The 12,354-nt window shown below is 37.3% G+C and overlaps 1 protein-coding gene across 12 annotated transcripts in view; it reads left to right on the forward strand.

Annotated features, from left to right (window-relative positions):
- Positions 1 to 10,215, forward strand: part of IPO11 (importin 11) — a 63,709-nt gene extending 53,494 nt beyond the window's left edge. For 9 of the 12 annotated variants that reach the window (XR_014939291.1, XM_085528586.1, XM_085528588.1 and 6 more), the window contains 3 exons: positions 2,708 to 2,803; positions 4,916 to 5,000; positions 9,864 to 10,215. Coding sequence is in view for 10 of the 12 variants with exons in the window: in XM_085528586.1 (XP_085384712.1) it covers positions 2,708 to 2,803; positions 4,916 to 5,000; positions 9,864 to 10,028 (346 nt within the window). In the remaining 2 variants the exon portion in view is untranslated. Of the gene's footprint in view, positions 1 to 346; positions 456 to 2,173; positions 2,308 to 2,707; positions 2,804 to 4,915; positions 5,001 to 9,863 lie in introns of those variants that run through there. The other 3 variants (XR_014939292.1, XM_085528595.1, XM_085528594.1) reach the window with 3 other exon arrangements.
- Positions 10,216 to 12,354: the final 2,139 nt, after the last annotated feature.

The raw sequence follows: 12,354 nt of genomic DNA on the forward strand, positions 1-12,354 counted from the left end.
ACAAAAGTTCAGCAAAATATGTTGTCCATTTCTTTTCTGAAGCCACCCTTAAGAACTTTCCAGTGTGTTTCTTAAAACAGCCAGTCTAATTTTAGACTTCTAAAAAGAGATTTCCTTGATTTGCAAGGCTCTTCCCTTTTCTTCCATGAAAATGACACCTGATATCTCATTGTGCTGCCACTGAACTTCAGCCCAAGTTGCTTTTTTTTTTTTTTGCTGTTGTGGTTCTGGTTTTTTTTTTCAAATCACAGTAAGCATAGGCTGCCTTTATTTCCCCCCAGTGTATGTCTCAGGTTCTAAGAATAGTTCTATTGTTTAATGACTTTTCACTTGATAAACGTTTCAGGGTGTGTCTGATAGGAAGAAACTGTCTCCTTTCAAGAGAAAAAAGGAGAGAAAAGGGGAAAAGATGGTTTATCTTCACTGAAAATTGCAGGTAGCTGATAGCTTATTTTGAAAGGCCTTCTGTATTCTGCAGCACTGCTTTCCTCCAGAAAATTACCATTACATTTCTGTTATTCACTTCAAAAAGAGGTAATATCGCTAAGTTAAGATAAAAAGAACATTTCCAAGTAAAGCAAACTCTGATTTCTCAGCATGCTTTACAGCTAATTATCAGGAACTCTAATTTTTAACCACCTTTTCTTGTGGGTTTGTCTCAGATCACTGGATACATGAGTTAACTGAAAAGGGCCTCCCCCCCTGTGTACTTCTGTTAGTCTGTGAGCCTGGCAGAGAGGAAAAAGAAAGGGGGGAAAAAATTAATGAGCATTGTGCTTACATTTTTATATTTTGGTTAATTAACATAACCCCCCTGTATAGATTGACCATAGTTAGCACCTGCAGCAGCTGAAGATACTGTGCCTACATTTGGTTAAATATTTTCCTCTCCTCTTTCCCCTACAAGTAAAATTTTGCAGTTCCTGTGGCAATGAGGTGTTCTTCATGTGGCTTGAAAGGAACAAATTTAGCTACCATGTAGCTGATAGCAACTATACTATTAATTAAAATGCTGCATACTTACAGAGCACAGTGTAATCCTCCGAGATGCACTGTTCTTGGTTGAATTCCCTAGGTCCTCTTTTGAAAGGATTGTGAGGACAGCTGTTTCCTTTCTTACAGTGGAAAATACTAACCATGCTAATGGGGATTTTCCTAGATGTATGTTGTTAAAGGAAAAAAGAAAAAAAAAAGTATGAGGGGAAAAAAGCCTTAATGAAGGTAGGTGTGCTTTGTAGGAATCTGGCTCAACTGAGGAAATTCATAAATCTGAGGGCTTGTTCTGCAGGCTGCTGAACAAGCATTGCTCATTTTCTGTAGATTGTTTGCTTTCTGCTTTGGAGGAGGTAGGGAAGCTGTTTGGCCAGGGAAGAAGGTCTTTTCTAAGATGTAAGTGGCAACAGTAAGAGGTCAGACTGAACAAAAGTTCCACCCCTTTTCATTCCTGAACGTGCTGGAGTTTCAGCTTTCAGCATTTGAATGCAGTTCTACTTCTGGCATCTGACCTTAGCTAAATAAAATTTATGAAGAGTTTTCATTTGAAAACAAAATGATCACAAGTTGAATCATAATTATATCAAAACAAATTTAAAGGAAATATTTTATATGCTTAATATTCAAAACTTGATAGGCTTTTTTTTTTCCCCCAAGTCATCCATTTCAATACAGTTTGTTATGTATTTGCGATTTTGTATGTCTGCAGCAGCCAACTCTGGGAAAAATGAACACAGAAATTCCACAATTGTGCTAATTGAACTCATTAATCAATAGCAGTGAAGCATGAAAGAGTTGTCATTTATCATCACTGATCAGATTTTTCCATTTCTTTGCCAGTAGCTGAAACTGTTGTTCACTTGCAGAGTGCCTTTAACCCATCTGTAGCTCATAGAGTGTGAGGCTGTGCACTGGTAGGCAAACCCACAATAGCAGGGAACTGGGCAGAAGAGACAGCAATCAGAGCAACTAGAAGCTGCTGGTACCTGCTTTTTCATCTGGAGTCTGGGAGGTCGTGGTTGCATGCCCTTCTCACACTACAGGTGTGAGAATTCACAAGGGTTTAAATGATTTAGGGGATTGGTGTCGTTTGGGACACTGAGAGTATCCAACCTGGCCTTCAGCTTCTGAAGATCGGAAGATACTCATATTTATTTCCCCTTTTTTTTTTTTTTTTCAGGCCCTGGTGCTACCTACCAGCTTTCTTTGCTCTGATAATTCAAATGACAAGAGCTAGAAGTGCTTAAGTAGAGCTGAAACATGCTTCTACCTTTCTAATTAAGAAAATTTGCTTCTGTAGGTGGAGTTACCTTTCAACCCCTTATGGAATGTCATTAAGCTGTCCAGGACATTAAAGTAATGCTCATGAGGCTGAAGAGAAAGCAAGAAGGAATGTGCTAGCTTTACATGCTGTTCTTTTTGCATCAAATAGTAATGTTAGAAAATATGTGAATGTGTTAGAAGCAGAAACAAGTGCTCTGGCCTTTCTAAATTTTCAGTGACACGGGACAATTCATTCTAATAAAAATGCTTCAATTGTGAGTCTGCTAACTTTAGGTCCCTTACCTAATAATAATAAATAGTTGGAATTAGCTGCTTGATAGCATGCTCAGCTAGGTGGTGAGCAGTGAAAACACTACTGGTAAATGTGCCTTACAGTTATAGAACAAATTCCCTGTTCAGTTACTTAAGCCAAGACACTTTTCTTTTCCAGTGTTATCCAAGATAAATTTTGTGGTATCATCCATGTTACGCTGGAAGGTCTGTATGATGTTATGACTGAAGATCCTGAAACAGGAACTTACAAAGAGTAAGTGAAAAATGATTTTGGGGTTTTACAATAGTAAGAGTTTTGAATACGTGTGTGTTAGTGTTTTGACAGGAAAACTCCATCGGTGGTTGAGATGTGCTAATAGGAGTCAGTTCTTGTGATTGGTGGTATTATAGCAAGATTGGAAACTTTTGGTCCTAAGAATACACTGTGAGATTGGGGAGCAGTGTAAGATGGAAATTAATTTTTTATTTTATATATTTATGATTTTATATCATTCAGAACATCTATTAAATGGTGACAAAATATGAATGTTCTTAGCTTTGCTTTTTGTTCACTTGAGCCCAGAGTTTCCTTGAATGTGACGTCTAAGATCAACTAAGATCATTCCCTAAGTGTATGATGTACAATGAACATACCCAGTGTACTCAGCTCTCTGTGGTGTGAAGATACTTGGAAATCTACTCTTCAGGCAGTTTTTGCCAGTCAGTGTTCCACCTGATGTACCAGCCACTATGAAGCATATCTGAAAAGGCAATTTTCTGAACTGGGAGAAGGGTTTGTTTATGGTGGCAAGACTCTGGGCTGCTCAGAATGCACTGCCACCAGCACTACACTCATTTGTCCTCTGCTAGCTAGTGGTGTTACAGAAAATCTGGAGAAGTCAAAAACACTGAATGAGGGGTGTTTAGGACAGAGACTGTAACGTTGTTTTCTTCTGTAATGATTATGTAGTTTTAGAATGAAGAGCAGTAAGGCAAAAATAACAACTGTAAGTGTTCTGCGGGATATCCCTACAGACATGTGTGCAAAAAATCAAACATTTTCTGATTTTCAGATAATTTCCTGGTGACAAAATGGACTATACCTGAAATAATTATTAAATGCTTAAGGGGATCATTTGAGGCCCTGAAGCCAGCTGATATAGTCCACATGCATGCTTTAATTTCATCTCCCCTTAAAACAGATGGGTTGCTCACAATGGTCCACACACACTAAGCCTGAACTATGCTGATGAACTTCTTGCAGAATTCTGGCTGACCCACTCTCAGCATTTTGCTCTGTTTATCAGTGTAGAAGATATAACTGCAAAGACTGAGAATATGCTTTGATGCTGTGCTTTGATTTCTATCAGAATCAACACAGTAAAATCCCTGCTCTTTCTAAACGTGCTACTTTCTAACAGTCTTGGAAAGTAACAAAACCTTGTCATGTTTAATTTTGCGCTTTAAGCTTGAATACCAATAGAACTTGTCATTATGCATTCCAGACTCTGGACACCACTTTAGCTTTACAAGATACAGGCTCACTGAAGTAAGGACATATTTATGTGAACAGATGCCATGTAAATTGTTCAAAAGGATTTGACATTCATGTTAAAAAATTTTGAAGTAATTTGAAAGTAAATAAAGAAGACATCTGGAGCAGCGTGTGCTATTGTCTGTCTTCACATTAAAGAGTGTATTTAAGCTTGAACAGGGACAGAAAAAAAGACTGATTGTGTATGCCACTGATTATCATAATTGTCAACTACTTCAGGCTGAAGATTAAAAGAACAGGTGTGTTTAGTACAGGAAAGTTAAGGCTGAAGCAATATAGAGCTGCAGACTGTGAAGGATGAAACAAGGGTAAATATGCACAAGGAAAACAGTACAAATGAAATGATAGCAGTGGCTTGAGCATAAGCTGACCCCAAATACATGTACATTAGAAACTTAATGAAGTATCTGTATGCGCGCAGTGAGTCTGAGTTGGACAGTGGTTTTTGAAAGCAAGCCTGAAGCCCTTTTTCTTGCAGTGCTACAAACAAAAATATAAGACTGAGATTAATAGTTCAAAACTTCTGATGTTCAAACAACTTTGCAAAAATTCACAAACAACAAACTGATTTCTTCATACTTATTTGGAAGTCCGATGACTGCTGCATGGCTTTGCTGGAGAACCTTTTCAGCCTGCATTAATCCCTAAAGACATAAGTTTTAATTTACCCATGTCATCGTTTCAGGATAGCTATTTCCCCATGAAGTGTAGTTCCTATTCTCAATTAAGAACAAAGTATATATAATTGATGGCATCCTGTGTTTTTAGTAATGCTTTAAAGTAACTTTTAATGACAGTGTGTAGTCAAGCTATTTTTATTCCCATTCTTAGCTGCCTGCTGCTGTCTCATTTTGAAGAACCCAAAGTTACAGAAGATGAGGAGCCTCCCACAGAACAAGACAAAAGGAAAAAATTGGTAAGCTTTAAATGTTACTCAGTTATAGAACTAAATGGGTAATGTGCTCATCCCAGACAAAATTCTTTGCCTTTAGACCTGGTTCATTTATTGTTTCTTGAATTCACCTCATGAATCAAAAGAAAGAAAAGGCTCTGATGACAGACAGACTTTGTAGCCACAGCATCGATACTTCTGCATTCCTTTTGAGTTATAGAAGATGTTATCAGAATAAATATAATCTCGGCACAGGATCTGAACATGGCAAAGAGGGTTTCTTGAAAAACACAGGAGGGTAAATCTTTGCAAAACGTTGAGGCTGATCAAGTTTCCCAAATTTAAGACAGACTCTTATTATACTGAACTGTGTGCTTTGCTTGAAGAGCTGTATGCCTGAATAAAACATTTTTCTACTGTAGAGGACTCTGTGGACCTCTCCACAGTTTGTGCATCTGACCCGATCTGTGGATGGTTCACAACTGAAACAGTTTTGTAAGAGTTCAGGGAAATTTATTCCTCACTTGCACAGAAAACTGCAGAGCACAAATGCTGTAGAATAAACCAGTCTGATCTTGGTATTGGGTAATTGCAGAATGTTGAGCAGGTTGATAGAGCAGATGTATGTAGCCCTGTTGTGCAGTTACTCTTTCTGACATACCTCATTTTGTTAAACTGTTGTCTGCCTTTGGTTTGTTCGTTTTTTTGTCTTTCTTTTAAATAGTGATTAATAAACAGATCCTTTTATAACAAACAGCAGAATGTCTTACACACACTTCAGCTATCAGTGGTGTCTTACAAGAAATTCCTGGCATCTTGCAATGCCATATTTAAAGAAAATGTATTATATATTTCCGTAATTCAATTTTGCTTGACAGTATCTCTGGACTTGGTTAAATTTGGTATTCTTCCGTCTTACAGGTTTAAGTGAATTAGTGTGCTTATTTCAGAATGATGGTGTTCATCCTTAGTGCTTTTGGTGTTTCTTGAGGTACACATCCATCTTGTTTAGAGGGATACCTACTTAGCTACAGATATCATATCTGTACAAATATATATGAGATATAGATGTTGTATGTCACATGTCAGAATAATATGCATGGATGGGGATATGTTTATTGAGAGATCTCTAGGCTCACTTGACTAATATCTGTGAATATAGATTTAAATAGACGTGTATGCATTGGTTTTGGTAATCAGATTTTAAAGAAATGAATTTGAAGTTACATTCCTTTTGTGTTCTTAGTGTTCTTTGAAAATACTGAAACGATGTATATTCTTTTGGCTAACTCTTTTAGTGAGTTCCTCTTAATTTTATATTTACAGGTAGACTTCAATAGTTTGGGCATGTGTTTGGTAGTTTTGACGTGGTAGCTTTAATATGGGCTACCGTGAATGCAGATACATGGGAAGAATGAAGAGCTTGTTATTCTGTGGCTAGTATCATTCTTTCATCCTAAATGATACAGTATAGTGAGTATCCTAGTGAAGGTGAAATTCTGGGATCACATTTACTATGAAGTCACTGACCAGTTGGGTAATTTAACTGTTTTTGTCAGTGATTAAAGAGAAGTGGCTGTGCTTTGGCAGTGAGGGTCCATAACCTGTAATGACATGAGTCATGTTATATTTTATATACAAAAGACATTTTCCTTGAGCATTACCGCTTGCTTTCCTTTTCTCTTGAAGGAACTGCTTGTGACTTTCCATCTGCTGATCTTTAATGTGCGACTTGAACATGCTGTCAGCCTTTGTTCCTTTTAAGTTTTACACAGAACATGTTGTCATACCTGAAAATGAATGCAGAGGAAGCTGCTGTAATCTCTTAATCTAGGCCTATCTGTGTACATGTTTTCTAGGTTTGTATTAGAAAATCCTTGCTCCTTTCAGGCCTCTGTTACGAAAGGCTCATTTTACTTATCTCGTTGCCTTAAGTAGCTGATTATTCCCAATCCATCTCAGTCTTGACCTTTCTCTGTCGCATTTCCAGCTACTATAAATTTTTAGTCTGTTCGTTCTCTGTTCTCTGCAATTTCTCGTAGCTATTAAAGAAAATAAAGGCTAGTTGGTGAGATAATCTGCTGGAGATTTATTCTGAATCCCAGATGATAGCACTCAGTATACATTCTTCTGGATAACTTTGCATTTGTGAAAACTTCTGCTTAGTTCAAATTGCCCTGGTTTCAGCAGCACAAGTGATACAGATCATTTGGATAGGTTGCTAGCAGTGGTTGTTTTTGACACTGGGCTTTAAGAGCACCAATAGGTTTTGATTTGAAAAAAATGGATTAAAAATAGAACACCTGAGACCACTTCCATCCACCTGCACTGGAATCTTCTTCCTCTCTGTATCAGCACCAGCACGCACAATTTATGTGATGTTCAGAACAACAATCAGTAACAGATACCTCTGGAGAAACAAAGGTGGGAATAAATAGTTGAAGTGAAAAAAGGAAGATGAGAAACCACCTAAAGGGAATCTGCAGTTGATTTAAGAAAGCTTTCTGTCTCTTGTTCTGTTTTATTCCTGCAAGAGGTTTATATCCTCTTTTGTGTTCTAATGCTGAATCAGAAGCTTGTATGGCAAGGCTCAAAAGTTTAAACCTTATAAGATGATACTGAAAAGATAAATGGGATTCTCTCTTTGAAGATAATAAGATTTTGCAAGGCCACAAATATGAGGAAAAATTATTGTGGTCCTTGTGAAGTATCACCTCCTGATGTTTGTTCAGGGTCTGGATGCTTTTCTTCGATCTCTCTCTTTATTCTGTCATTGCTTCCTCTCTTCACTCTTTTGCTTAGCTAATAATTACTGAAGGTCGTTCTAGTGCTTTAGAATTTTATGATTTCATAAAATCTACATTTACCAAATAATAGCGTAATTTATTTTAATTGTGAATATATCCAGGAAAATGTGAATAGATAGTGAGTGATTCATTGCATGTAGTATATAGTCCAAGGGTGTTTTTGGTGCTCCCTCAATATATATTTTCATGAGCTCCATTGTCACAGATCACTTTTTTACTCTACCCTATGGTAGAAAGTAACTGATTAATTCAAGACTTTGTATTCTGAGGAAAGTAAATAGATAATTGACATTGCAGTAAGCAAAATGAGCAAGTTTTATGAGGTAAAACTTGCAAAATGTTTACTGCAGTGTTTGGGATGTAGATTTTTTATTCTGCATGCTTAGGTCTGTGACCAATTTGTAGATTAATCCAAGGCCCATTGAAATCTGTGAAAAACCCAGCTATTGTCTGTGCCCATTTTACATTCTTAGATCATTTTCAAAAGTAAAGGAAGGGTCACATTCTAATGCTGAAAAGATCATATCTTACCTTTGAAATGTAAAATAACTGAATAGCATCAAATGGTGAGGGATCAAAGGCTAAGGCAACAGTATTGGTAGGAATACAGAGGGAAGGATGAGGTTTACAATATGAAAGTTGGCAATAATAAAATAGTTATTATCTTCTGTGATAAGTACATGTTTTGAGGTGCTATACTTTGTTTTTATTTTCATAATAAACCACTAATAGGCAAACGTAGTTATTTACGTTGTGGTAAGCAATATGTTCGTGTGGTGGTGTCAGTCAGCATTTTCACTAGTTTTGGCTGTGGCATTATTTAGTAAATAAGTAAGTCTTGGAAGTTTAATGTCTTCCGCTCTTCATTAAAATTCAGATATTCCATTTTTCCTATTACTCTGAAACAGAAAATATATTCTTTATCTTCTACTGCGGTCTTTTTTATTTCAAAGAATGCAGCTCTGTGGCATGTGTGAATTACTTATTTTTACTTATTATTACTCACTACACATTATAATAGTTTTTTTCAAGTTGTTTTTTTTACAGGATTAATCCGTTAATGTTAGTAAAAAATGACATGTCTCATTTGAGAGTTACCTCTGATTGCTTCTGTTAAGGGAAGAAGAGATGAGGTCTCAGGCTGTAGACATCTGTGCTCTTACTGATGACTTGTCATGTTCAAACCTATTTGTCAGAACAGGTACCTTATTACATAAGGTAGCTTATTGAATAAGGAGTGCTTCCTGTATTGCATTTCCATTTGATAAAAACTCTGTGTGATGCTAATGGCATCCCATAACTTCTAGTAAGAGAAGAATTAAATGCCTTATTTCCTATTTCTGATTCCACTCAGCAAGGAAATTTGAAAAAAAAAAAAAATTAAAAAAATGTTACTGAAATGTAGTGGGCTCCAGTCTATCCTTTTATATAGCAAAAATCCTCAGTGCTTTTCACTCTAAGTTTTTATGGGGTGGTTGCTAAGATAATGTTATAATTTGTTGTGACTTGTGCCATACGTACCATGAAAAAAGACTGAAAAGGAATTAAGCACAGTTGTGCAAACTGCATGTGCCCATTTCTGCAGGGAATCTGAGCTCAGGAAGTTTCCTTTATCAGTGGGTTCTGAGACTTAGCATTACATTTTGCGTTTAGATTTTGCAGCATTATTAATGCTTCATGTTGAGGCAAGCGTTTATCTGTATACAGTAGTTTTGTATCTATTTCAATATCCTACTTCTTTGTGATTCCAGGTGCCCTTACCTCCTTCCAGCCTTGTAGGCTGAGGGACATCCATGTCCCTAGCCTGTCCGCACTTCTGACTTAAGTCATGAGTAGCTTCTCTGCCAACAAAGCAGCTTTGAAACTACTTTATCATACAAAAGGGTATGACCCCGCAGCAGACTGGATTAATGTTTTGAGAGTTGCTATCAATAGTTTTAAATTGACATTTTTCATTTTGCTTCTCAATTAATTACAGAGAAAATATTTCTCTCCTGGGCTTAGCTTACTGAAGAGATGAGTGTCTGAAGAGTACTTTTAAAAGTTCATTGCATATATATTTTTTTCTCCTTTCCTACAGCTTGCCCTAAAGGACCCTGTACACACTGTGTCATTGCAGCAGTTCGTCTATGAGAAGCTAAAGGCACAGCAGGAACTGCTGGGAGAACAAGGCTTCCATGCGCTTATGGAGACAGTGGATACAGAAGTAGTTGCACAGCTACAAGAATTTTTACAAGGCTTCTAAATAAAATGAAATAAAGAACCAAGGTTTTGTATGTTCAACTTCCAAAAAAATTTTAAAAAGTTCCAGCCATCTCTTGTTTGAAAGAGCCTACTGAAAGCTGAAAATAGTTTGTGTTAAAAAAGAAAAAGTTCTTTTGTTTCTCCACTGTAAGATTGATAGAATAAATGTAAATTGGCTTCTGACTACAGTTTGCCAAGTGTTCTGTGAGTTGTTTTTCTGCATGTGAGGAAATAAGCATAATAGTATTTGTTTTCTGCTCTGTTGATGGTCAAAAAAGCAAACACACACACAAAATGTTTGATTTCACAGAGGAGAAGAATCTGATTTCCAATCAAATAATACCCTGAGTTCTGTGCCTCATACAGAACTGCTCATGACAGCATTTTTCTGCAGCTGCTTAAGTAGGGAACTGTTTCAGCAGGAAATACTCAGTTTTTAATTGGTGCTTATTAAGCATTATATGCTCTCATAGACCTGCCTCTGTCTAAGATACCCAGGCTTAAATAAAACCCTGAATACTGCTTTTTCCTTTCAAAAGAAAAAGCTGCCATATGTGAATGCTCTCACAAAATGAGAGGGTTTACCTGTACTGGAGGTACTTAAGCTATCAGAGTGACTGGGGCCTACTGAGAAGTGTCCTCTGCATAAAAGTAATGATATCCCAAATCTGTTTAGCCCATTTGATTTTTTTAGAGCAAGCCCTGTAGATATAAGGAGAATATTAGCCTCAGGAAAAAAGACAGAGAAATCTTAGGAATTGTTGGTGACTCAAAGGCAGTGTTCTTCCTTCATTATTGGCTGTATTTCTCAACAGAATGAAGTAAGGGGAAGGGGAACAAGGAGAAACCTGTTTTAATTTAGTTCTTCTATAGCGACGGACATCTTGGGTCAGGTGTCAGAAGGGACAGTGATTTCCTTGTAAGTGAACTGTGTACAGCACATAACTGTTCCCTGTTATACAACTGTACCACAAATTATGATACTTTCAAGGAGGCAAACGTAGAAATATCAGACTTGAGGAGGATGCCACCCTTCTGGTTTGGTTTATATGAATGCTGTGGCACCTGGACAGGCTGGTCCAGGTGAACATTTTGAGGTTCAGTAAATCCAAGTGCAAGGTCTTGCACTTGGGTTGTGGCAATCCCTTCTATCAGTGTAAGCTGGGGGATGAAAGGATGGAGTGTAGCCCTGCTGGAAATGTCCTGGGGTTATATTACATTAAGTGTGGTGACAGACTGGCATAAGTTACCCAGAGATGGGGGTGGATGCTTCAACCCCTGGAGATTCTCAGGGTCAGGGTGGATGGGGCTCTGCACAATTCTCTCCTTGCAGGAGAGTTGGACTAAGTGACTATTAAGGATGCCTTCGAACTCCAATGATTCTGTGATTCTGCGAAGTGCTACCTGTAAATTAGAGAATGAAGTCTTCCTGCACTGACGTTATTGGATTTATAAGGAGTGACATTCCTGTCACTTAGTCACTACAGCTCATGTGGGCTTGAACTTTCCTCATACCTCTTAAGATTGACTAAAAGCTTCTTTGCATGAATATATGTTCACACAGTTATTATTTCTATTGCTGGTTCCAAAACATTTAAATAGAATCTATTTAATAGACTTAGTGGCTTACTTTCTATAGAGTAACTTGCCTTTAATGAAATAGCAACACATAAATAGACTTAAAGATGTAAGTACTCACCGAATGTCTACCTTTTCAGATGGACTTGCAGTGTTGAATAATGAAACTGAGTAGTTACTAAAGTACTATAGTTTTAGGTAGCTTTACAACTAGTTTTACTTATCAAGTCTCTTGGTTACATGTTCTACCACAGCTTCTGTTGCTGAGGTAAAAAAAACCTGCCGCCTACTCCAAATTTGTTGTTGCTATGGAACTAACTTTGGTGACACTATAGCATTATTTTCCAGTAATGTTCCTAGGCTTTCATCAAAGCAACGTTTCCATGACTGCATACATGTTATATGCTGTAGCAATACCAGGTAGTGCTGGATTTAGTAGCATTCCTGGCTTTTTGTTTCACGAAGCTATGTCATAAACCAGGAGACAGTAAGGAGCCTGATAATGTATACCAGAAGGAGTTCCCTCTAACCCAGCAGTACAATTCAGTACCAGCAACTGGCTGCTTTGTCACTTCACAACTTTCTCCTTGCCCTGCTACTGTTTCCTCATTCAGCCATACAAACTGAAGGATGTTGTAAAGCAATAAAGCTGCGAGTAGAAAAATTCTTTCAGGAGAGAAGGTAATTTCCATTTGATTTGTTTCAGATAAAAAGAGACTTGGATTGTACACTACATTGTATCTGTTGTG

Source organism: Coturnix japonica, chromosome Z (genome assembly GCF_054131305.1).
Source record: "Coturnix japonica strain WE chromosome Z, WE-NBRP24, whole genome shotgun sequence".
NCBI classification, from domain to species: Eukaryota; Metazoa; Chordata; class Aves; order Galliformes; family Phasianidae; genus Coturnix; species Coturnix japonica.